The 27,912-nt window shown below is 38.0% G+C and overlaps 1 protein-coding gene across 1 annotated transcript; it reads right to left on the reverse strand.

Moving 5' to 3' along the window:
• UGCG (UDP-glucose ceramide glucosyltransferase) lies at positions 1-27,622 on the reverse strand. The gene is made up of 9 exons (XM_062599321.1): positions 27,230-27,622; positions 9,829-9,970; positions 8,769-8,871; positions 7,805-7,906; positions 7,179-7,291; positions 4,949-5,127; positions 4,578-4,664; positions 3,864-4,053; positions 1-2,444 (listed from the first exon to the last, which is right to left on the reverse strand). The coding sequence occupies exons 1-9, from the start codon at positions 27,325-27,327 to the stop codon at positions 2,274-2,276; spliced, it is 1,185 nt and encodes a 394-aa protein (XP_062455305.1). The 5' UTR covers positions 27,328-27,622; the 3' UTR covers positions 1-2,273.
• Positions 27,623-27,912: the final 290 nt, after the last annotated feature.

Consider the following 27,912-nt stretch of genomic DNA (forward strand, 5'->3'; position numbering starts at 1 on the left):
GTGTATTTGACAGATCTGTAGATCAACACAACTTTTAAAAAATCAGCCATTTTTAAACTTCCAGGAGTTCTGTTGCAGCACCTTCTACAACATTTGACAGTGTTGATTTCTATTTCATAATCAACTGAACAATACCAAAAATCAAGCTATTTTCTTAAATGATGCTTCATTTTCTTTACCAAAGATGACTCTACTAATGCAAGAGCACTCATTAACAACAATTATTCTTACCTACATTTTTTTGTAAATGAAGTCTGTTCAGCCTTTTTTGGTTTTGTTTCACTGCCTGCATAGAAATCAGCATAAAGCTAAGTTGCAAGCTAAGCTTCACTTCAGCAGCACAATGAATGGCATCAAACTTCATGAAATAAATGAAGATGCAAACACTGTCAGCCAAATTCAACTATGTAGAACTAATATTAAAAAGAAAGTGTTTTAGTGGGTCACAACTAGACTAGTTTTCAATGTGCAACTTTCCTCAGGACTTTCTTCCCGATTCACATGAGAAGAATACAGCATGCATCAAAAGCCTTTGTTCCTATAGAAATGCCCTTTAAAAATAAACTTCAGTGATATCATAAGGCAAAAAAATGTTAAGGAAGATGAAGTATTTTGGCCCAGAGCATCTTATGATATCTACATACACACTTGTGTGTAGCATATGACAGTTAAGGGATTGGCTCAGTAAGGTATACGTGTCCCTTTTTATATATCGTTATTGCTAATATGCTACACATTATGCTTTGACATAGAAGTGCTGTCCAACTTTTAAAGCTGCCATGTTGACACTGGCAGCCTTGCAATTAGCAGCTCATGTTCATGGTGACAATATGCTATTCCACTCTGAAGAAAAGGAAAGCAGCATAAATACAATTATGAAAACAAAAGGCTTATGCAACATCCCTCTCTAACTTTGCTGTGTTTTTTAATTAAAAAAAGCTCAAACAAAATAAGTCCAGTTCACCACAAATTAAGAAGTCTCACAAAGAGGTTGGAAAGCAAGCTACAAAGAGTGTGTGTTGGGAGGGAGGAATGGCAGAAGGGACACAGCATGCAGTATAATCTACTCCTTTTAGTCATACTACTGGAATACAAAGATCCAATTTAAGGGCTAGACTAACAATAGAAGGCAAAAAGCCAAGAGTAGACTTAGTTTGATATTTAAATTAAGATTACAATTTTAATCAGTAACAGCAAATTCATCTGGCCCTCTAATATACTCACAATATCTACTGCAATTGAATACTTATTGGTGACTAATATAGGCATGTACGTTCACTTTAAAAAGTTATTAAATACCTGCATCATGAAATTACATTCTTAAGACATTGTGTAAGAAAATAGCTCATGTGTGAAATGTTTCTGAAATGTATTTCTGCTCCCCTCCCACTCCCTACTGTGTCCCACACAAACACGCTCACATACACACACACACCCCCTATCAAAACAGTCACTCACAGGAAAAACAAAAACACCCCTTAAAAAAAGGATGGGAATAGTGAAGGGGACCAGCTAGTCTAATTACAGCACAGTGCTTAACAAGGTTCAAGACAGAACCAGACTGGAGTTGGCCAAAAGATGCCTTCAACACATGCCCAACCAATAACTCCTTCCAACCCATCCTATCAAACTCAGTCCACTTTTGGTTCATTGCAATGACAAAAAAATTCATATATACATATAAACATAAAATTCCAGCTTTAGTTTACCTTTTGTTTTTGCAAAGTCTATTTACCTTTCCATTCATTTTGTTCTGCAGCAACTAGAAGAGGTAGGCATAAAGCATTCAAGAGCTTCTTTCCCAAAGTCCTGTTATGAGCTTGATCTTGTGAGATATTAACAGAAATCAGCTGTATTTTTGTCTGTGATTTTACTAGGTGCAGCCTTATGCAATCCAGCTGGACAATAGCTATTTGATACCTGGATTTGCTAGACTAGCACGCCATGGAGTAAGAAGCTGTTCCCATCCAGAAGGATACTGTTTTTAGAGTTTGCTGCAGAGCATCCATACAGAAAATGGATACTGGAGCAAGTTCTCTCAATTTCCTTTTGTACAAATGAGCAAGGTATCATTTGGCCAAGACGACGGATGTATTTTTCACAGATGCAAGTGCCATGCAAAAATAAATTAAAGAACAGATACCAAAACATACAAGTAATAAAACTATTGAAGGTAGATTTTCTTAAAAGCATTTATATAAACAATTTATAGTACTTTTCCTTCCCACCCCCCGCCCCTTCTTTTTTTGACATTCACAGTTACAAAGCTGAGGCTATACATCAAGGATTTCTTCTGCAGTGCCTCCACAACGTAATCTGTAGCGTCCGGTCCTCCAGCTAATAGTAGGGTCCCACAAAGCAGATAGGAAGATATAAATTGTCATGGATTCTCTGATGAACCAAGCTACCGCATAATCAAGCTTTGAAAAACATAAAGCACCACCCTAGGAATATAAAAACAAACATTTAAGCATACTGATTACTACAATGTAACTTAAACTTCAGGGAAGACTTATGCATGATACAATTGTTTAATCATACAGCTTTTACATTATCAAGAGCATGTGCTCCTTTTTACAGGCCAATAAAATTTTCCCGTTTAAGATAAGATCCCACACATTAGAACAAGGGCAATATACAAGAATGATCTGGAAGGTTTCAAACCTCATCAGTACGTAGCAGCTGGCTCAAAGAAAAGTACTGATATAATTTCACTTTTTTCTTTTTTAAAGTTTGGAAACCAAAACCACTGAAAAGACTTGCCTTCAAACAGACACTAGACTTTTGTCATAGCTTCTGAAGGGCAGTATCTAGATAGTAGTTCAACTATTGTACATTCTTAGAGGAGTAAAATTTAAACGAGACTTTGGCAGGCTGCATATGAAAAAAATGGAATTAAGAACAAAACCGCTTATAGCCTCTCTGTATTTTCTGTTTCATACAGAATTTTTATGCCTCACATAGAGCTGGAACTGAACAGGGTTCAGAAGAAGAGAAGACACAAAGCTATTACTCTAGTATAACAATACTGTTCCATGTATGTGCTGCACATGGTGAAAGAGTAGTCGGAAAAGTTGACTGTTAGACCGGTCTTCAAGAATCCTACAGAATTAAAACAGGATTTTTTTTTTTTCTCCAAGTATTAAAGAATATTTTTCAGTGTGACAAGAACTACTTGACAAATCTGAATTCACAGATAACTATAGATCAAATTTAGTTGGAATGTGGTCAGAACAGAAAGGAAAGCCTGAAGAACTCCTACAACTTTAGAAGAGCAAATGCTATTCTGATTTATGTGATATTTCTCCATAACCAGTTCTGTTGAGGCCTCATTCATTGTAGTGATAGGAAGATTTTAGTTTTTAAAAAAGACTAAGATTCTTTTGCAATTCCATTTTTCAATATTAAAATAGGCCAAAAAAAAGTACGTAGTATATAAAAACCTCAAATCTTGTAAAACATAAAAGAGTAACCAATAAAAACAAAAAGCCAAAAAAAGAAAAAAAAACAGTATCTACATACTAAATCCTCCTAAAGCTGCTATTCTTATACTTAAAAAAGTGATTTTTTCTTGTCAGAAGAAGAAGAAGAGAAAAGCACATAACCAAACTTTCAAGGTGTAGGCAGAAGTACATTTACACCTGCTTATAGCGAACAAAACTACAACTGAGCAGTGCAGTCCCCCTTTCCTATTATTGTTTATAATTTAAGCCAGAAGAAGGGCAGAAGTGACAGGACTTGACCTCTTACTTTCTTGATGATACTAAAAATAATATATCATTACTGTAAGTAGGCTTAGTTATCTCCCAAAGTAGTTGTCATTAATAATGTTTGGAACTTCAAAATAAAGTGGTATGACGTACCTGGACACCTCTTAGTTGAATGTAATCAAATATAAACCATGCCAAACAGTGACACATGAAAAATACCATTATATCCCATCTGAACACATGATGGGCTGCCCATCCAATAACTAGACTGGCAACAAAACACTCTGAGATTGGCTCACAAATTATTGTGGCAGGCAACATATTAATTCGCAGCTTGGCCCACCTAGAAAGAAGAAAAAAAATAGTATTGACTACACAATGACTTAGAATATATTGACTATATTATATCATTATTATTGACTTGACTATATTATATCATTATTATTGACTTATATTATATTATATTGACTATATATATATAGTATTGACTCTATATCTGTTCCTCGACCTCTTCACATGATGAGCCACTATGACCTGGTTGAGAACATGTTAATTCAGTCTCATTTAATAATTACACCTTCAAATAAAATATTGTAAAAATTCTTTCAAATATACTGCACATAAAAAAAAAACAGAAAAACTTAACATCTTTTCACGCTAAATAGTATACTAACTGCTCATATTTCAATCCTAAAAGTCAGTTCTTCTCTCCCAAAAGAGAAGAAAGGTACATCAAGATGTCCATTGTAACTTCAGCATTCAAGATATTAGATCAAAGTTAGCTTCAGAAAGGTTCTCTCTCTCATAATTATTGTGTTATCCACACTGGAAGAAGGTGATGGGTGGGAAGAAAGATTAAAAATTTACCTGATCATTCTGGACTGAAACTGAGAAATAGAATATGAACCAGAGTTTTGCATTGCAACTTGTGTGGCCATTGCAAATTTCCAGCCCCTGAAAATGAATGCACAAAGTAAGTATCCAGCAAACAAGAGATGCACAGATCATTTTCAGCACAAGTATCTCATGATATTATTAGCCTTCGAAAGTCTCCTCAGCCTATGCACCATACTATTACAATGGGTACAAGTAACATAATATTTTATCAAGTCTTTATTGGAAAACAGCAAATATCGCTGTGTTTGTTCAGTTCTTATCTATAGTATGCATTATAGTGTAAAAAAAGTAGTATCAGATCAAAACTGCACTTAAATGAGCTTACAGTAGAGTCACCTTACCGGTCAGCTATAGCTTTGGCCATGAAGTAATCTTCAGCAATATACTGTGCAAAAGCTATCAGTCCTCCAGCTTGGTCCAAGACATCTTTTCTCATCAAACAGGACATTCCTGTTACACATTTGAAGCCAGTTAAATTGGCTGAAATATATGACCTTGGATGTGAAGTCCCAAAGTAAACCTGCAAAAATGATAATAGGGCTTTTAAAACTCTATAGAAATTTATGAAAATACTATTCCACTTGCAGCTTTTTCTAAGTATTTCTCCAAAGAGTTTGACAAAAGAAAAAATACCCCAGATCTGGTCAATTATGATGGCATACTTGGAAATACTTTCAAAACCAAACTATTTCTTATTGGCTGCTCTGTTAACTTTGAATCCTTCTCCCACAATGTAGCAATTGCTTATAAGAACGTTTTCATTTTAGAAGACAACTTGAGATATTTTAAAGGTTATACCTATGCCAAAGTAGAAGAAGCAAGCAATTTGGCTATCAGATAGAACTCAGCATAATGTTCACTTTTTACATTAATAATAACAACCATCCACTGCTATAGCTTGGTAATTGGTCAATTCGGTGAGAATGAGGGAGAGTACATAGCCCAAAAATTCACTGGGTAATTTTTAAAAGGTTTCCTCCATTCAGACATTTTTCATGAAATAACGTATTAGATGATTGCAGAACACAATGAAGTGCCACAAGCAATCACAAGATTTTTTTTTTTAGTTTTGTCCTCATTGAGAATGATATATTGTATTTAAACAAAACTCAAAAATCTATTAATCAATATATCTTAAATACAACGCATGGCATAGGGCCTCTCTCTCTTGGATCTATTCCTACTTGTACTTATATGACAAATACCCACACCAAGCTAAACATACCTTCTAGAATTTTGCAATGAATGCACATGTATAAGAGTTTACATGTTACACTATTTAACAAGTTAAGACAAGGCATATCCTACAGAGGGACAGCTGGGCTTGAGGGCTAAAGCCTTTCATTCCCATTATTCCTACACATGGTCTTTGCACTACTTTTTACTAAACTGTTTATTCACTGAAGAAAAGGCAAGCTGATCTTGCACTAGATCTTGAAGTAAAAGTTGTTGCAGGAATAGAGAAGCAGTAGTAGTAATTCTATTTAGCAAGTAATAGTACTAATTACTTTATTGCATAGCTCCTTACTTTTGTTACATGAGCAATTAACTCAGACTTTCTGCTTCACAAAAATCACACAAGATGCCCTCACTCCATGGAATGAAAGAATATTGAGTCTCACTATACTTTCACCTCTCATATTCCTGCCTTTGACACACATTATTTAGCCTTAGGGCAAAAATGCCTTGCTTATACTGGCTTAGAATAAAAGATACTGGGATGAAATCACATGCCTTGAGACACGAGGAACAAACAAAAAACTCAGCCCCTTCATTCTACAAAGCAGAGAATTCAATAACAAAGAGGAGGAGGAGGAAGATAGACAACATGAAGAGTGATAAGATGTTTGCTATATATCAACTGTTCACCTTATGTTTCAAGATAAGTGTTAAAGAGTCACAAAACAGCACTATAGAAAAGCTAAGTTCGCAACTAAAAAAGGAGGTGGTTCATCTTGCAACAGATAGTACGTCCACAGAACCATAAAATGTTTTAAGTGTTCAAAGTCTATATGGGCTCAAGGAAAAAAATTAAATGGAAAACTTGATGCAAGAAATCTCCTATGTATTAGTAAATATACATATCTACCTCCAACTCAAAAAGTTTCTCAGCTGAAAACAGCAAAAAGCTCAGAGGTTGTTAAGCGGAAAATAGCACAAACTTTGTCTTCATCCCACTCTTCAAGAGCCTCTGCTTATAGCTCCTGCTGGTGATACTGTGTGAGCTATACTTTGGTCTGATGTATCATGGCTGGTTTTATGTTCCTATTCAGAAGCCAATAGAATTTTGACTTTAAGTGATGAAACAATTTTAATAAACTTTAACATAAAATCTGTAATTTTTATCCTGTATTTATTGTTCATATTATAATCATACATAGTGAATCAACGTTTAGAATGCTTTGGTAGAATTTATAAACCAGAGCACTTTAGAGCACTTAAAATTATGCTAGTTTCAAGTGTGATTGCAGCTTTAAGTAAATGAAACTTTTTTCTCACAAAAGATGAAAAATGCAACCTACAATTTTTAGAAATACATTGCAAAGAAAGTCCAGACAAGATTGCACTTACCTGTTCAAGAGTAGCAGCAAAACCTTGCCTGTCTGCAACATAGGGTAGCCCATGGACCAAGCCTACTTTTTCAGTCATCTGATTGGCCATATCTGTCAGTGTGTCTGGTGTTACTAAGTGATAAATGAAAAAAATGACAGTTCATTAAACCATTCTGTCATTAGCAGAAAGCTCTGTACAAAGATACTGAGATTCATGTTCTATTACTAATATTGAGACAGAATTCTGGTGTACAATATGCTGAGGCAAAGTTTCGATAAAATGATAATGATGATTAACAGGCAATTCACTCAACAGTATGTACAATGAAAACTGTCTGAACATTTTTTTTAGCAAATTTAGTATCTTTAATTAGAGGTTAAACATTTTTATTTCATGATATTATTTTTCAAGATTTTTGGCCTTCATTTCTACTTCCGTTCTCAGTCAATACAATCAACATAAACTACCTATCTACAGGAAGTAAGAGGGTAGTGAATTCTTACTTTAGAGGGAAGTGTAAGAGTCACAGAATCACAGAATCAGTAATGTTGGAAGGGACCTCTGGAGATCATCTAGTTCAACTTCCCAAAGATTTCCTGGTGCTGGTTCCACTGGGGAGTCAGCACATTACTGCACACACCCACCTCTGATTCCACTATCACAAATCCATATGAGATCATATTTAGCAACTTCATATCCAGGCATTAGGTTGTTAATCTTGGGATTGATGCCAACCTTCTTACCACCTAAAAATTAGAAATATTACAAACAGAGAGTGCATGGTGGGTTTTTTTAGAATTCAGACTCCATATTCCAAATATTTAGTTATGTTAACTGAACAATAGTTCAGCTTTCAATTCTGAAAGTCCAACTACTGTTAAGAATAACCTTTAAATACCAAACATTCATTCATTCACTTGTATATTTCAGATCTTACTATAATGATAGAGACTTTAAAAGGAAAAAAAAAATCAAGTCCTTCCTTAAACTGGCAGAGTAGTAATTGAGAGTGGAGCTATAAAGGTAGTTACTACATTCTACCAGGTAAGCATTCTCTACCTCTATGTTCGGACTATTGATTATGCATATGATCTATATATTTTAGGGTAATTATAGAGGATCAAAGGAAAACACAAGGAACAAGATAAAAGCAAGACACAACATTTTGTTCCTGACTGCCAGATATAATTCAGTTTATTTCAGGTCAGTTGGTAGAGGAGTGGTCATGAAGCACCCCCTCTTTTCTCTAAGAGAAATGGAGCATGAAAAAAAATAGTTCTATAGACTCTAAGTTGAGTAAAGGATTGTTGTAGAAGATCAAGCTCAAACCTAACTACAACTCCAATCACTTCTTGCTTACTTAGTTCAGTGGAAAGACAGAATCTAATTCAAATTGCTGTATATCAGATTTAGAAGGAAAAAGCCACTTTTCTGCATAAGTTATTCTTCCTACATTTTTTTTAACTGATGTCATAGATTCCAAATGCAAACTCATTTTACAGACCAACATCTGGAGAAAAGAGCTGTTTATTTTAAAATATTGCATGTATAATCAAAGGACTCTAATAATACCTTGTAAGAACTCCACCACAGAGTTATGTAACTTACCTATGAACAGTCTAGCATCAACATTTGGGTATTTGCCAAGGAGCTTTTTGCATACATCAATAGCTGGATCATCATGATCTTGTACACATAGTAGTACTTCATACTAGTAAAAAAAGAAAAAGTGCGTCTTAAGCTTTTCAAAATGCACCAAACAATTATATTTAAAAAAAAAAGCCTAAACAGCTTTGATAAGTTTTTTTTTTTCCCTGCATATTTAGGAATGAGTTTAAAGCACTCAGTCACAATATACAATGAAACCTCACTACACAGCTTACATATGCCTTTGACCTTTCACAACTGACATGGCAGTGCCAGAAGTAGTTTTGAGAAGAATGGTGACGATTTAAGTTCTGTGTCGAGTTTAAAAACTAAGGACTTTCAAAGGAATAGTTACAGTCGTTTTTAAAAACCACAAAAGCACTTTAACTGCCGAGTGATGCAGCAAGCAAGCATTTACAGATTTCTCCTTTAACTTCTAAGCTTCTTAGAGCATGGACAGCATCTGACATACTTACCACTTATATTACACAGTCAAATAGTATTCAAGAGCAAGTATAAGCTTTTATTAACTATTTATTTTCCAATATTGACAAGTGGCTTGGGGATTATACTGTATACCAACAATTAGTGAAGTACACAGGATCATCAGCAAGTTCTTTATTGGAAAAACAGTCAGAAGAGCCATCAGTAACTTTATTAGATTATAAATAAAAGTTCTTTTTTAGGCAATCTGTTACAGAGAAGTATTAAATTGGAGGAGGGTGTCTGGCCTCATCATTAAAAGAGCTTCAAAAATATAAGTATTTCATAATACTATCAATAAGAGACAATATTAAAATAATAAAATCTTAGCAAAGCACAGAGTACGTTTTGCCCACAAGTCTTGGTCATGTCCCTTTACACTCAAGCTTTTAGAAAAAGAACATCTGGAACACGTAAATATGCATCCACAATGAAAAATTCACTGTACAATCAAGTTCAGTGGTTCTAGCCTAGAACTACTAGCCAAGTCACTAATATGACCTAGGGAAGGAGGAGAGAAAACGTTGTAAATACTTACTTTGGGATAATCCAGTTCAAAGAAGGTTTCTAAGTTGTTTATCAGATTAGGATCCACACCTTTTAACGGCTTTAGAAGTGAAACACCAGGGAGTTTGCTATATGGCTGTTTGTCTGTTGCTTTCTTATTGAGGTGTAGACGACTACAAGGAGAAACAGCATATACCATGCAATAAGAAAAAGAAAACATGCTATTTTCAAATATGCTATTCAAAAAGACGGTCAGAAGTAACAAAGCTTAGAAGTTTTAAAATTGCTGCAGAAGTTTTAATTTTGTAGAAAAACAGCTGTTTTTGTATCTGACAGTTGATATGTCAAGTGTATATAACATCCTAGCACTGTTTATAACTAGGGCAGTTAAATTCAGCCTTCATTCAAGATTGAATAATCAGCCCATAAAAAATGTACAAGTCACTTCAAAGCTCATAACTGCATGCTAGTCTGTGTTTGTAGGATATCTGTTATTTCAATTCTTTTGCTTCCATGATTTTGTCACACACAAGAGTGTTAGGAGAAAAAGGAGGGGGCTTGCCTATAGCAGCAGTGCATTTGAATTTACTTTTAAACCTCAAAAGCAAAATGAAATGTCCAATTTAAGTGAGGATCAAAGAATATGAAAATAAGAAGCTAACAGAAACATCAGTGATGAGACATTTATTGTGAAACTACTGTCAGTATTCAATTAAATAATGACAATATCTAAGTCTAAATTACTGGGTATTTCTCAGACTAATTTACAAATTTGTATTTTCAGGTAAATTCTCAGCATTTTACTACCTATACAAGATTACTTTTTACCTCCTTCCTCCATTAAGTGTTGAAAAATCATAGCTAATGTTACAATAGGAAAAAAGAAAGAGCAATTGATTGTAAACAGGAGAGGGTCAAAGAAGAAGGGTCAAGTTCAATGTCTACATTAAGTTACGCAAAACACATCCACATGCTCAGATGGAAAAAAAAACAGTAAGATCAACAACTAACAATGAGGATGAAGATCAGTAAGATACAGTATACAAAGTCTAAAAACCTAGACAGTATGCTGGATCAGAAGCATGGACAAACAGAGTACAATTCAAACAACTACTATTTCACCAATGAATAGAAAAAGTAAGATCTGTCACAACTGAATATTCAGTTCTACACTCTTTCTGGTTGACTTAAAGGCAAAATTAAATTCTGAAAACTTTGTGTACCAGTATACAATCAAATTTTAATACATTAAACATACATGATCTGAAAAAAACTATTTCCTGAAACTTAACATTTGTGAATAATTAGAATATCATTATTTTGAAGAGTTCTGTTATACTGTTACTGTATACCGCACTTTTCTAAAAATATGCACAACATTGAGATAAAAAGAATATTTTATAGTAGGATATACCTTAACAGAATCAATTCTTAAAACAGAATTTTTGTACTCAGAAACTTACAACATGCTGTTTCAAAAAAACCCCAGTATGCAGTTGTCCACAAAATGTGCTTCAAGTTAGTTAGGTGGCATTAAAAAAAATTTTAAATAAAAATAAAATAAAAGGTCAGACTCCTAGGAAGCAAACTCCTGAAGAATGGACCTGATTAAGCATAGCTACTGAGCTACTAAAGAGATCTTGTCAGAAAATACAAGGATCTGTAATTCCCTAGAATTCTTTTGCCTGGAACTGGAAAATGACATCACCTCATTTGTTTCCTCATGCATCTCTTTAAAAGCATATTTGCAGCCAGACAGCAGGGGCATAACGTTCTTGTAGAGAATGAACAATGGCTGATCGAAGATAAAAGGATGAGGTTAGAGGATCACATCCTCGTATTGTCATTGATCTCAACCTTGGGCATTGCAGAAGCAAACTAAAATAGTCTTGTTGGGCAAAGAACAGCCAAGGGGCAGTCAGACCAAAGTAAGGAAAGTAATAGTTCAAAGAGCTACCATGGACAAAAAGATTTCTTTAACAATTTTCACAGAAACATAGCAACAAGTAAGAGCTTTAGGGCCAACAAAAGGCAGGCTCTCCAGAACACAACTTCAGGAGAACAGGAGAGGAAGAGAGACATAAAACAAGAACAGAAGAGCTCTCCAGTTATAATGGAATAAACCAATGCCTGCAGCATAGTCTGATGCACTGGGGCCAAAGACTTTAAAACTATGAAATAAGAACAGCAAATGGCAGAGTGAATGTGTTTATGCAGAAACACTAGGAGAGAAGAAAGGATACAGAAAGATTTGAGGCAGGATTGTGATAAAGTATAAGCAGCAAATGGTGGAACTGCAGAATATCACATTACAAGCCATGCTCAAATATAGGATTATGCAACCAATTCAGTTATGTAAGGAAAAGCCTACACATAGCATAAAGTAAAAGAAGCCTTAGAAATCCTGCAAATGAGGCATTATCAGGGCCTGTTCAGCTATGAAGCACTATAGACAGAGTTTTGACAGAATATAATTCAGTATAGATAGGACTATATACAATATGTTATCTTAAGATCTCAGTTCACATTCTATTCGTAACATTACACAAAAGTGGCAACCTGCCATCTGGAAAGCACTATGGTATTGTGATACTAGAATAAGAATTTCCATGCCAGTTGTTGCAATAACCTATTAGACTCAATAGAGCAAAAGACAAAAACTAACAGGAAATCAACCACCTTATGCTCAGGGCACCTATTTGCATCTGAACTAGAAGAGAAGAGTTACACTTGACAACCTAGCAACACTACAGAAACAGACTAACTATTATGAGTAACAAATTACAATAAAGTTCTGTATGTTACAGAATCTGTACAAGTTTTAGAGTCTCTTGGTTTTGAAATACTATTGAAAAGAGATTATAACTTCCTTTACTTTAACAAATAGTTACTCATTAGTCTGTTAGTTTTCTTTCCCTCAGAAACCTACCACAAAGTCTACAAAGAAAGGGTAAGATGAAGTAATAAATATATTTGGGCATGAACTTACAGTGGTTTAGGTCTCAACCACTTTAGCAGTAAAGAAGCTCAAGACCATGTGACACATGGTTCAAAATGATAAAAATTTAACAATCTCTTCATGAAGTTCATACATCATGTACAATATCACAACAATTTGCATTGAAATCAGCCCAAAAGCAGTCCAGCTATTCAGATGCATTTTCTTAATGGATTTTTTCAACCTCTGCCTAATACAGTAAGCTGCAAAAGAGCACTACCATGCCAAGGAATAAGAACTTTGAGCTCTGAAACAAATACTGGTAGAGCACTAAGGACACTCACATCCTACATACAAAAATTTAAGACCAGTAGTTAGGATATTTATGTGCACTCTTATACTTAGATAAATGTTAAATGGACAAGCCTGAAATTCTTAGGTAGTGAAGCTGTGAAATTCCTTCAAAACAATCTGCTACTGGTATACGTAGATGTGGAAAGAGAAGCAGCAGAATGTCATAAGCGTGCCATGATAGTTTGACTATCCTACATTATATAAGAAGCATCTGCAAAATTTGCTCAGACTTAATCCTTTAACAAGATAATTAACCCATAGAAGCAACTGTAATACAGATTTCTTCTTTTAACAGATGAGAAACATGTTTTAAAGCAAAATCCAGGCTACTGAATAATCACCATCCAGCATACCATCTGATGAATTCTTACTGACTTGTACCAATTAAAGTAACAAAAATACATTTTTTTTTTTTAAGCCTTAGATTACATTCCTGGCCTTCCCTCCTCCCCCGCCCCAGTTGAAAGGGTATGGGTTGAAGACAAGAATACGCTAAAAAATATAAAAAGCTTGTTACAAACTGCTGGGTTTCTCATAGTAATAGCATATGCCTTTTAAAAGTAGCTTAAAAAAGAAATCTCAACACTTTTCACTCACCAATTTCAACTTTCCCACAGCAGCCATTTTATCTGTTTAAGAATGCTCTTATTACTGGCTGATAAATAACTTTGGTTATAGATTTGCAACAGATATTCCAATATTACAAGCCAACATAAATGTAACTTCTGAGAAGCACTGAAATCACTCCTTGAATATGTCTAAGGCTGTGGAGCCACAGACAGTTGAGCTAAGCTAACGGATCAGCACTTTTGAAAGGGGTCATTTTCTGCCTCAGATGAATTTTTAGTATCAGTGAACAGAATCATCTCACAGAGGGGTTTGGGAAGTGCCAGATCTGCTATGGAGCAATGGAAAAGAGGTCTTTGTTTGGAGTGGGAGAAACAAGAGTTTAGCTAGTCCTCTTTCTTCAGGAGTAGAAAGGTAAGTAAAGATATTTCCAAATGTAGGTACCTTCATACACAGAAGAAACGTTGGGATTTGCTAGAGGTACAATACACTGGCCAACACAATAAACAGGGAAAACTGGGAAAGTCCAGAAGAAATAGTAGAAACTACTTCTAAGTTTCTGCAGGAGTATAAAACATCCTTGAAGACTAAAGTTAGTTCATTTAAAATCCTGTATCATTAATGTAATTGTATTAAAATAGTTCCATACTGGAAGACACAGATAGCTACCAAGTAAGTTTCCGCATCTCATGGCAGTAATTTTATGAACAGTCTGTCTGACCGTTTTTCAGCAGTGTCTAATAACACTGTATCTTACTCCATTTAATTTCAGAATCAGTGATTCAAGACAATAGTCAGCTCATCAGCTACGAAGAGGGATGGGGTTTGTACAAACACCCTTTGTCATAGCACTAGTCTATACCAAAGGGAAGCAAAACACCACGCTTAGACAGAGGCAGAGAGAAGGAAGGAAGAGAAGATTCTCTACAAGCAAATAATTAAAACTGAACAACTCACTAATAACTATTTCTTATTTCTCACACCACTCAGTCCAGCTTGTAAATGAAAGAATTCCAGAAGTTCGTTAAGAGGTCTATGACATTGTTTTTCCTTTTTAAGTACCTCCTAGACTTCAGATGAACTTGAAAGTTACAGAACAAGTTATTGAACAAAAACTAAAACCACCCATGGCAACATGCCTCTTAGCAAGTGGCCAGAATTCTTTAAAAAGCAGGAACTAAACATCTTGATTTGTTTCCTCACTCTTTTTTTTTTTTCCTTCCCAGAGCGTAGTCTGGGGAACAGCTGAACCAATTTAAACACAGGCTACTGCAGAGAGGCAGTCTCTTTCCTCCTCCTCACGCATTTTTTGGGGTATTGTTGTTCTGATCTTACAGTGGTGCTGACACTGGTCTGATCCCACAGTGATCTAGTTGAGACATAAAGCACCATAAAATTATTATTCTATTTGTAATGTAGAATTCTTCCAGATTAACTCAGTAGGTATACAGTTCGAAAGACTGGTGAGATGATTATGAGCTTGATCAACACTGCTTTCTTGCTTGGGTCGGAGTCAGTGTTCATAAGGACAAGCAGCAAGTCAGTTTCAGGTCCAACAGAATATGGAGGAGCAGAAACGCACGGCTGGGGATAGGTGAAAGAGGACTTTAAGAGGCAACGCTAATGTCACTTTTAGTATGACAGTAATTATAAATAAAAACAGTAAGTGTCATCTGGTCTTGCTGCAATGCTCAGAAGCAGAGGTAAGTAGAGAAGTAAGAATGAAAAAAGTGCTCGGTAAGGTTCAGGTGCCCACTTCATAGAACACAGCCATCATGCCTGCCAGAAGTGAAATGACCATAGGTTTTGGTGTGACAAAAATAAATAAATAAATAAATTCAATGACAACAAAAACCACAGCACTTAATAGCCCTACCCACTTAATAGCCTGTGTACCTTATTTTAAATTCTCAGATTAGAAGTTTGTGCTGAAATACATGCTGTGATTAATACATGTTTCATCATGTACTTACAAAAGAGAAAAGGCAGATCAAATATATTTCATTGTCTTTCTAGGTAAATGCTCTCCTTTACTACACATGCCCTACAGACATATGAAAAGGAATAAAAGAATGTAATGCACTGAAATCATGATTGGAGGTAGTATAGGAGGAAAACAGGAAGAAGACATGAAGAGAAATAAGTGGCAGGAGTCAAGGTTTTCTTTATATTAAAAAAAAAAAATTACAGATCTAAAAGAATAGAATAAAGAACCTAAACATACAACTTGTGATAATTACAAATTTCAGCAGCTAAATATTCTCAAAAATCAACCATTAATTTCTTCTTCCAGTTTTGGGAGTAATTTAATCCTTGGCTAGTAATAAAAACAAAATACTGAAGAGAGGTTTTTTCTTTTTTTTTTTTTTTTTTTTTCCCAAATCTAGTTTGATTTGACATTTCTCATTTCTAAAATCTTCATACATGGCTGAAATTCTATGGATTATCTTTCAAACAGCTGAATATGTTACTGCAAAAGCCAAGTTCAGCATATGCAATCCATAACTTGACACAGTCTTATTTAATAAAGATTTTTGAAAAAACTACATGTTTAATGTTTGGAAAAGAAAAGAACAAACAGCAAATGTTAATGTAACTTCAGAGAGCCACACACACAGAGTTTGGTTTATTTATGAAAGCATTTTCAGGGGAAGGCAGTAACTCACAGTCAGATAAACCCACCATAGGGGTGAGCTTTTAACACAGAATCAATCCCTCAAAGCATAAAATCTTTTAAATATAAAGCTTTAGAATATGTGTAGTGTGAGTGAATGATGGGGACGTTTTTAAGTACATTTGCAATTATATGAAAAATAGTTCATCCCTATTCACTTCAGCACAACTTTAAATGACAATATAATGCATCGTTTATTTACATAAATATTACCCACAGTTCCAATTTGCTCCATCCTGCTCCCTTTCTGCCAAAAGATCCCTGTCACCCAAGAATATTTCCCAGCTTGTCTTTCCTAAAAGCTTCTCAGTTAACTGTCAGTAATAAAGATTTCTTTTAGCACTGACAATCAGAAACTGCATGAACTAGAGAAAAAAAAATCATACCAATATTTTTCTTAACTTTCAGTAGATAACAGCCCAAATTTATATTCAAATGAACTTCATGTAAATATTTTTTGAAATACTGCTTTTCACTCTATAAAGTAGAAATTTTGCTCAAACATCAATTTACACACTCTTTTCTTAGCACAAGTTGAGAAGACCAAGAGAGCTACAAAGCTTGTCCAGAATATAGAACTGTTAGTGTATATGTTCTTACTCTACAAGTGTCTTAAGGAAAACTTGGATATGTTTTCTATAAGGAACATTATAAATGAGAGAAAATGATTACAAAAATCTTTGAAAAAGAAGGTCAGGGGAAAGTAATAGTTCTTTACTTGTTGGCATCAGATGGAATAGTGAAGTATCAGAAAAGTGATTTAAGGTCAATAGATAAAACGCAAAAAATACTTTAGTAAATTTCATCTGTAATTTTTTTTCTAAAAAATACATTCAAAACTTCTACCATGGCAACCATTCACTGTATCACCATCAGCTATGAAATCAATACAGCTGGGGCAAGAGAAAGTGCAACGAAATCTCTAGAAAACTGTCTTCTCTTCCCCCTTACCAGTTACAGAGAGAGGTGAGGACACATCGAAAAATTTTTGCTCTCTTGTTGCTATCATTGTTCTTACAAACATTTATCAGTTATCAAAACCTATGCTCTTATTAAACAGATGAGCTCAGAAACTCATTTATCTCTTTAAACTAGAATTTCAGACTTTAACAAAGCTTATAGGAGAAATCCATGCTGTTTTTGAGGCTAAAAAGATTTTTTTTTTTTCCCCTCTAGTAGAAAGGGCTGTCCAAGGACAGCTCAGGGAATTTACTGAAACCTCATTTTCTCAGCTTGATTACTTGCTGTCTAAAAAAAGTGGACATATGTCTAGAAAATTATTTTTTCAGCTTCAAAATTAAGTGTAGCATTATCAAAGCAAAGCAACAACCAGCTAGGAATTCACTACTATATAAACATATTGCACCAGCCCCTCAAAATAAAATCCTCATAAAAACAGGACACTTGCAGATAATACAAGAATGATTGTTTATCTTTGTTTACAATGTTTTCTTCTCTATACATAGCACATGAGCTCATATAAGTGATGGGATGGGGGGAAGCAGCAGAATCAGAGTTCGGTTTTCACAGAGATAGTTTTGAAAAGTAAAGAGGGGAATGGTAACTGTAGTGGTCTAAAACACAAGTCAAAGCTACAAATAGCACAAGTTAGCAGCAAGTAATTCTTTTTAGTTATCTTGACTGTTTTAATTAAAAAAAAATAAAGAAAGGAAAGCAGAGTGGTATCTCATCCACTAGAGTCAAGTATTCACCAAAGATTGTTTCAAGGAAACAGGAATTCCAAAACAAAGTTACAGGTAGCACTGCTCAGATGCTCTTAATCCTTCTTTTAGTACAATGCTCTATTTTGGCTTTCTCTTTGACTGCATTCATAACCATGTTTTAACCTTACTTGCCCAAAAGGTAGCAAGACTTTTCTTTTAATGAATTATACAACCTCTTGAGTTTGACTCAGATATGAATTACTCCAGACCAAAAAACAACAGAAGGTATACTCTAGCCTAGGTCATCACTGACTGTAAGAAATTCATTTAAGAAAAATACAAAACTATTCAACTTGGAATAAGCAAGATTAAAGGCTTTTTAATCTATAGCAGACTGTTTCTCACAATAAAGTATGTTTGTGATTTCTTTTAAATCAGTCTTCAGTCTAAATGCAAGACCACTGTTATGTACATAAAAATCACTGAACTTCAATTAAAATAAAGTCCAAGGTGAAAGTCCTGAGATTTGTTTACAGTAGTAACTGGCCCTAAGCAAGTCTGTTAAAAAAGAACAAAACAGAAACAAAAAAAGCAGGGTCTCAAATAAACCAGTAAAACTGCTTGCATAGTTGGCATGCCACACAGTAGTTCTGGCAGAAATTTCACAGATTCACTCTAATACAATTTACCTGTCTTCATCATCTATTTAAACAACTCTATAATTCAGCTTAATCAAAAATTATGCCTTTATGACAACATCTGGCTCTGTGAAACCTCAGCTTTTTTGAACTTCTTCATATCCCTATAAAAGCTGATACACACACAGTATACTTCACACCACTCTTCAGCTTCATCTGACACACAGGTCTTGGAGAGGAGAAAGCATTCGGGCATCTATGGGCTTCAGCAACCCAAACTATTTCATTTCCAAATTAACTTCCTGTTTTCCATCTTACATACTCTAAGTGTTGCCATCCTCTATCTTCCCCTTCCATGCAAGCTATTCAATAAGTAGTCATGGTTTGTTTTAAAAACCCACTCATCAACAACACATACTATGCCAAATTCCCTTCCTCCTCAACACAATAAACATGCTATCCAGTTAGCTGTAATTACTCTCCTTTAAGTCTGTTCTAGACAATCTTTAGGCTTCACTTCCTTGCATTCTGTAAAAATCATTCCTGTCAAGAGTCTCCAATAACACACTTCCCCTCAAAGTTTAATTAGTATTCTATTTTCCTGTCCTCTAGACTTCTTTTAGAGAAGCACATACTATTAAAAATATCAAATTTCCCTAGCTGCTTTCAACATGGTGGTTTCTCTCTCACTTTGTGATCTCTCTCAGATTTCTGGTTCCGCACAGCTTTACTTTCCTTAATTCTCTATCTCACCACTCACAAATTCATTCAACTACAATCTTAGTGTAAATAACTCTCAGGTTAACCCTCCTGCTTTCTCCATACCTGTTTTCTCCCAAATACTGCCTGAACTAAACTCCTGTGACTACAGTCTCAGGTAAATTTCAGTGTGCTTAAAATAAGCAACACATCCAACTTATATCTTCTACACTACCTCCTTCTCAATATGACTATACAATCACTATGTAATAATACCAGCAGTAACAGTTACATCAGCTTCCACAGAATTGGAAGGGACCTTGAAACTGGAAGGGACCTGTAAAACTTCTAGACCCCTACTCAAAGAAGGGTCAACTACAGTAGGCTGCTCAGGGCTGCATCTAGTCTGTCTTCAAGTATCTCCAAGGATGGAGCCTCCACAATCATTTCTCCAACCTGCTAAGGTCTCTCTCAATGGCAGCACATCCATCTAGGCCATCAGCCACTCCTCTCAATTCTGCATCATCCACAGACTTGTTGAGTGCACTCCATCCTGTCATCAAGGCCATTAATATAAACAATAGTGGTCCCAGGATTAACACCTAGGGGACATCACTCGTGAATGACCATCATCTGGACTTCATGCCACTGATCACACCTCTGAGCCTGGCAGTCCACGTCACACTCTACCTATTTAGTCAGTTTCTCTATGAGGATGTAATGTGAGACGGTCTTACAAAAGTTTAGATAAACAATATCCACTACTCTCCTCTCACCCACTTATCTCTTCACAGAAGGCTATCAGCTTTGTCAAGCATGTTTTTCCCCTTCATAGATACACATTGATTGTGACCTTTACTATGGCCTGCCTCTCCCTACATCCTTAAATCCCTGCTATAAATCAGGCGAATTCTCTCTTAAAAAAAAAAAAATCCTTAAGATAACCTCTGTTTTCGCTTATACAGCTTACAATTCACTCTTTAGTCTGTCTTACGTCTGAACACAAGAAAAAGGGCATTTAGGGATTTGGAGGTGGGGGGAAGGGTTGTGTGCGTGAGTGTGAAGAAACAGAGTTTTGTCACACTGCCAACCCTTCATAATGCTGTTCAAAGGACTTTTTTGCCTTGTGATTTTTTTCACCTCTCAAACTCTGAATCTCTTCAGTGGCTTCTTTGTTTCATCACGGACAGAAGCTATCATTTCCCTATCCATATGCCGACCATTGAGCAAAGTGCTGCAATTTCACTCTACTTTGAGCACATGGTAAGAACAGGCAATCTGCAATAATCCTTTCCAACCTAAAATATTCTATAATTTCCCATTCAGTGCTGAAAAACTGAATCTCACCGCTGCCTCTGAGTTCTTGAAGTTTCAGCAACTACTGGTTTGCTCCCATTCCTTTGGTTTTTTTTTTCCTGTGTCTCTCTCCAATAATTATGCTTAACTTCATAACTATGCTATCCTTCAGACTCCCCTCTACAAGAACACTGTCATGCAGTTGCTGCATAAAAGCAGTCCAGCAAGTTGTACAGACACAATACTTGCAACAAACAGCTTACAAGGTTTCCACAAAAAGTAGTGTCTGCCCTCAACGCCTAGATAAAATTAGAGGGTTGCAAAGAGAAAAAGCAAGAAGTTAAAGATGTTAACTAATATCAAACACAAGCCTCATAATTTTTCAGCTTTTCATGTTTCTCTAAAGCCCCAGTTTATGGTCAAAGATCCAAGTTATTTTTGCTTGCTTTTACCTGCAGAGAAAGGTTCCTAATACAGATGATGAGCATGATCTATTCCCTGCTTTCACACATACAAGACCACAGATGGCAAGCTATTCTGAAGGTTATCAACACTGCACATCAATTTTGTCATTAGCTACGTAACAGGAAGAACTATTCACCTTGAGGCACGAAACTGGCAGGCAAAATGATTGAACAAGCCTAGGTGACTGAACTTCGATTCAACTAAGACAATGAACAAAATCAAAAACAGACCCAGAATTCTGCATGTGCCAAGTCTTCCAATCTTTTTCTTGGGAAGCTTCAGTACAATCACATTTTTGAGTGTCCTGTTTGAATCCAGTTATCAAGAAGAGGGGAGGATACCTCTAATCTAAGAGATTAATATTCACACTATATCTGTGAAAATCTATTCAAATTTTAGTTCACTTATGGCTCAATAATATTTGATCGTATTCAAATATTGAATAATATTTGATAGTAACAGGTGAATTCTCCTAAGAGCATCTTTCAGATTAGAACTCCACACTGTCCCCTTATGGTTCCTACCAGTGACAAGGCCACCTCTGAATCACCTCCATAAATGAAAGAGAAAGCTGCAACTCAATGATGGCAACACGCATAAATTTTACTCTTCTTAACATGTGCCTTAGCAACTCTGTTGCCAGATGCTTATAGCCATGGTGAAGAAGTAAAACATGAAGGATGAAGCAGCCATACCAACATGCAAAAAGGCCAAAGGACAAAAGAGAAGACAACTGGAGAGGTCACAGAACAGTATAGGGAGAGACTGGACACCAATGCATGGATTACATAGCAAGGGATGAATAAATTTAACAGCAAAAAAAAAAATGTTTTCTTAATAACAGAAGCTCACAAACGTTGTAGAGTAACATATGTGAAGTTTTTTTAATCTCCTGGTTAATATATCACCTGTTTGATTCCAAAGTATGTTTTGTTTAAGTTTGGAAGATAAGTCTTAGGAAGATATATAGACTTCACAAAAACAGGAATCTCAAGTTTCCTGAAGTGCCTGGGTAACTTTAAAAGGCATTCTATGTGTATATTCATGACAAAGCTATTAGTTAATTATGCTTTTAATTACATTCAGATGTTTTGGTACATTTGTCTTTGACAGAATTCCCTGTTCCGCTTAGTAGACAAGATGTAATCTGCCCATGTACATCTAAATGAGCATCCACGAACACCAAATTCATGATCTCTTCACTGACTGCTGTTTAAGTTATACATACTTTAATTTTTTTAAAAAAGATTAAAGCATCAATTTGTTTATCAATTAAATGACATGGCCCTATCCCTCCCAACTACATCTGGGGAGCCAAGACAACAAACAACTTCAATACCAACTTACTAAAAGTACCTTAAAAATACGAATTAGTTTATATTATGGAAGTACTGTAATTAGAATCCCTGCTGACAGACAAGAATGACAGACACTCAATCTGGAACAGGTCTCCGGTTGTCCAGTTTTGTAGACCCAGAAAATAATGCCGCAGGCTATGAGCAGTTTCAATGATTTACTAAACACTACTGAAGTTGAAGGAAAGCTATCAAAGATGAAATTCAACTTCCCTAACTTAAAAGCCATTCCTTCCCTCTTCAATCCCAGAATAAATTTATAACATGCAACTTTGTATTTGGTACAAGTTGAAAGAAGCGTCAACAAGTGAGAGAGTTATTCAGAAAAAAAAGAAATACAGACTTTCATTTATTTTAGTCTAAATTCTGAAGACAGTAGGAAAAATGAGATTAGACAGATTAAGCTTAAATAAGACATCTTCTGGTTTCGCCATGCATTGTTTGCTAGCTTTAGTGAAAAGTGACATGTATCATTCTGAAAATTCCTATTATTAAATTAGAACCATTCATTTTGAAACAGTTAAACAGCAAATCCATTGCCACAGACTATGCCAGCCACTGATTCAGAAATACAAGATATGCCTCAGAGTGCAGAAATCTGGAAAAAAAAAACAGCTTTAGCAGTTCTTTTTATTTTTTTCTGATTTTAGAAGCTTTCTGTTTGCATACCTTTAGAAGTTAGTAGAAATCATTGCTTTATTGAAATAACTATTTTACAGACCACTAAAATATCAAAGTTACTCCTCATTTTCCCCGAGTAATAGTTCAACTAGTATTTTAAGTCTTTTTCCTTATTAGTACCTCATTCACACTACTTTCCACTTCATACAAAGTTATACATTTATTTTTAGTACTGAATGTCCATTTTAGCTGGTTTCAGTATTAGCATATTAGGTAGTCTCAACATTACTTCTCTTCTTCTAGGATTAGTAGGTGGCTCTGCTCCACTTGCGAGTCCATACAAATACAGGGGTCTTATTCAAAAACCTAAATCAGGCATAGTGGATACTAATTCAGTTGAAACAGCTCAAACAACACAACCTAAATACACAGAGTTCATATATGCAAACTGCATTTTATCTAATTAGTAGATAGTTTGCTGTTTGGCCCACATTCATTCCATTTACTTCACTGACTCAGTATTACAGAGAGACAAACCTGGAGTGGTTTCACAATCACATGCATTAGACAGTTTATAAAAATTGCCACTTGACTTAACAGCATGGCTATTTAGATTTCATTGTTTCAGCCAACCTGTTTGTTTTAAAGGAGTATGAGACCCAGTGAACCTATTACACCAAAATCATTCGAAGTGGTGAAGGGTAGGAGTGAAAACAAGGTGGCCAAAAAGAGCCAGATTTAAATTTTTGCAAATGTTTTATGTTAATAAATGCTGTATGTCAGAAAGGGCGTTCTTCCTCAACTGAATCCTTGTACAGCACTCTAGATACTCAAAACCTACACCTTACTGAAGCAAATTCAGCATAAACTCAACTGAACTACTAGTATGAAATTAACCCTGGTGGCTACCGCCAACACTTAAAATAAGAAAAGCTTTTATTTAACATATGAATAATGCTTTTTCTTTTCTTAATTTGCACATGCTAAGTGTCTTCCTAAATCAAACATACAAAACACCAGTGCAGAGTTGCAGAATGAAGACTGTTTAGGCCAGAACAGTTTTGCTGAAGTGTTTTTAATATTATCTTAGTACTCCAGTAGCACAGATTAGCCATTCCAACTCACCAGTTTGGAACTGCTAAATGTCGACAACAGCAGCCAGTCTGGTTCCCTTGCTTTCTCTGGAGGCCTGCTGGGAGGACACAGCAAGCTCTAGTCACACTCAGCATAGCAGCACCACTTCTTGGGGCATCACAGCCACTGCACTGCCAGGGCTGCTGCTCTTGGGTGCCACAAGGGGAGATGGCCCTGGCTCCAGACCCCCATGGCTGGAAGCAGTGCACCCAGTATCTTCCCCACTGCCTTCCTGTCCAGCAAGAGCTCGCCAAGGGCCCCCTTGGATTCTGTTTCATAGAATCACAGAATCAGTAAGGTTGGAAGGGACCTCTGGAGATCATCTAGTCCAACCTCTCTGCTCAGCAGGGTGACCTAGAGCATGTTAGACAGGGTTGCATCCAGGCGGGCCTTGAAGATCTCCACGGAATGAGACTCCACAACCTCTCTGGGCAACCTGTGCCAGTGCTCCGTCACTCCCACAGGGAAGAAATTCCCCCTCACGGTCAGGCAGAACTTCCTGTGCTTCAATTTTTGCCCATTGCCTCTTGTCCTGTCACACGGGGCAACCGAAAAGAGTTTGTCTCCGTCCCCTTGACACCCTCCCTCCTTTCCCCACTATTTACACATTGCTCACACCTATCCTCCCTGTCTGCAACAGGCATACCACTTACACCACAGTACAATACCAGAATTCCCAATACCTGGAGCCAAGGTTCTTTCCAGAGTTTTTTCAGTTACTACAGTTTTTGCACCCCCAGGCCATGCCTAGTCCACGTGTTGCCCACAATTACCATCATGGTAATAGTCTCAATTGGGGGAATTCTAGATAATTTACTATCAATTAACAGAAAATGTTAATTACTGATTTGGGTATTGAGAAACTGAGAGAAAATTAACCAAACACTTAGGGAAACCTTTCCTTCCCCTTCACCAGGCCCAACTTCAGTTCAACACCTATCCTCCCCTTTTCTCCTCTCAGTTTCCCTTGTTTTTGTACAAGTTGTGCTCAGGCACTTCGAATCCCTTCCAGGAAGTGACAGGCAGCACAGGGGCTTGGAGTCAGTGTGCAATTGTTTGTCTCCCATTTCTGACTTCTTACCCCTTTTCCTCCACTGCTCCTTGTTTCTTGTACCTCCTCTGCTCCAGCACAACTTCCTCCATAGCCGCAGTCTCTTTGGGAGTGTCCCTGCCTTGGCATGGGACAGCCTCCACAGGCTGCAATCCCTTGTGGGGTATCCCCGCTCCAAAGTCTGTGGGCTACAGTCCCCTCAGACGTGTCCCTGTGTAGCTTACCCATAAGCCACAGTCCATTTGAGTGCCGTATCTCATCTGGCATGGACTGCCTCTTTCCAGAGAGCACACTTCCAGCTTTATCCCCAGCAATGTCCCCCTCAGCTTTATCTTCTGTTTCTTCTCCATGCTGTCTTCCACATGCTTCCTAGTGTGTGTTCTCTCACATGTCTCCTCCTTTTGTGTCTCCTGCCTCTTGAGGCTGCTGCTTTTTCTTTAATATGTGTGAGCAGCAGCACGACAAGCAGTCCTTGGCCAGGTAGAAGATTCTGATGTTTTCATCTGTTTCAGAGACATCCAGAACTACCTGTGACCAGCAGAGGGCTGTTCATGGTCTCCTCCCACACTGGGCATTCCTACTGCCCCCCAACATCAAAACCTTGTCTGTCATGCCCATACAGCTACTTTTCAAGAACAAAGATACCAACGCCGGAATGAATATAAAATCTAAATGTAACTGAATTACAACAGAGCAAAATGATTAGAAACTCACTCATATAAGCAATTTTACAGCAATTTTAATTAAAAACAAGGCTACTGTAACCAAAGATAATAGAAGCAAAACTCCAACTCCCATGAACTCAAGAGGAGTCCTTTGACTTCAACATGGACAGGAGTTTATCACAGATACCTATCATATGCACGGGCAACAGAAAGAAAGGAGAAAAGATAAGCACAGACAAGCACAGACAAAACAAACAGAAATGTACCTATTTTCTAGTAGCTCCAGTATTGCAAGACTGGACATTTATTTAAGAGAAAGTTCACCAAAAAGTGTTCTACAAGAAAGAGGCGCATTATTAATCTTTTCCCACATACCCATGGCCAGTTCCTCCACTAAGCTCCAGCAAAAATCTGCTTTTTATCAGCCACAGAAAAGCAAGCACTCTTCAAACTCTTAAAGTATTTCTTCTCAGTTATCTAAGAAGGGTCCATATGTTCATATACATACATACACATATATATCCACACACACATATGTATGTGCTTGTCTTCACCACTAGCATTGTTATTTCTCAAAAAGCTCACCAGCGTATTCATAACTACAATTCTGGCTAGTCAGCAGAGAGTAATGCGCTAGATTGGTCTGCTCCATGCTGTTTGTATGGTCAAAAAGTACAGTATTAATCTATTTTATGACTGCTGTGATCATCAGTCCCTACCATCACTACAAACAAAAAAGCTCAGAGGGAGCATCAGCGAACAATAGCAAAATGCAAAACCTTAGCTAAAAATTCTGCAAGGTAAGACAACAAAGCTCGTAACGTGAAGGCAGATGGCACAAACCCATAAAGCGGCTTTGATCTGAAGACCTGCTTTCAGTTATCACTGGAACCCTCCAAAACAGGCACAAGCCCCAAAGGGCAGCGAGCGGTACGTCAGGCCTGGCGGCAGCGGGACACAGGCACACGCCGATGCGCGCCCTGAACACGCACACGACCCTGCAGACAGACGCAGGCTTTTAACTCGGCGGAAGGCAGCCGCAGGCCGGGCGCGGCACGGGACACAGCGCACCTCCCCGCGCCGAGGCGGCAGCGCCCGGGAACCGGCGGCTTCGCACCTCGGCGGGGAAGCCATGGCGAGGGGGCGGCGGCGGGGGGCACACGGGACACCCGCAGGGCCGCGCTCCCCTCCCCCGGCTCCTCCCCGCACCCCCCACTCCTCTCCCAAGGGCGCCGGCGGAGGCAGCGCCCGCTGCCGCGCTCGGGGGCAGCGCGCCCCCCGCCGCCGCCGCCCTCCCCGGCCCGCGCTTACGTGTAGATGATGGACATGAAGTGCATGAGCCAGAGCACGACGAAGAGGACGAGGCCGAAGATGGCGAGTCCCTCCAGGGCCAGCGCCAGCACCGCCATCCCCGGGGCCGCCGCGGGGCGAGGGGGCGGTGAGCGTGTGCGTGCGTGTGAGCGCGTGTGAGCGCGTGTGGTGCAGGGCCGCGGCGGGGCGGGGGGGTGGGTCGGGTCGTCGCGTCGCGGGGCGGGGCGGTTGTGGCTGCGGCTGCGTGTGGCGCGGGCTCGCTCGCTCGCGCGCGCGCGCGGCGCCTGGTCCTGGTGCTGCTCCCGCTCCCGCTCCCGCTCCGCCGGCCCCGAGGCCTCCGCGCCGCCGGCCGCTGGCGCACTGACGGGGCCGGCGGCCCGGCCTCCCGCTTCGCCTCTCTGTCACCCGCAGGCGCCGCCCCGCGCCCGCGCCCACGCCCGCGCCTGCGCCGCGCCCGCCTCGCGGGGGCGGGGCGGTGACGTCAGCGCCCCGCGCGAGGGCCGTTAAGTCGGTTGCGCCGGCGGCGGCGCGGGTTTCCCGTCGCGCGCTGAGGAGAGGGGAGGGGAGCGCAGCGCGGGCGGGGGGCGCCGCCGCCGCCGCCGCCGCCGCCGCCGCCGCCGCCGCCGCCGCCGCGCACGGCGCTGTAGCGCTCTTCGTTCGTTGTTACGCCCCGGCCTCTTTCG

The sequence above is a fragment of the Rhea pennata genome, chromosome Z (assembly GCF_028389875.1).
Source record: "Rhea pennata isolate bPtePen1 chromosome Z, bPtePen1.pri, whole genome shotgun sequence".
Taxonomy (NCBI): Eukaryota; Metazoa; Chordata; class Aves; order Rheiformes; family Rheidae; genus Rhea; species Rhea pennata.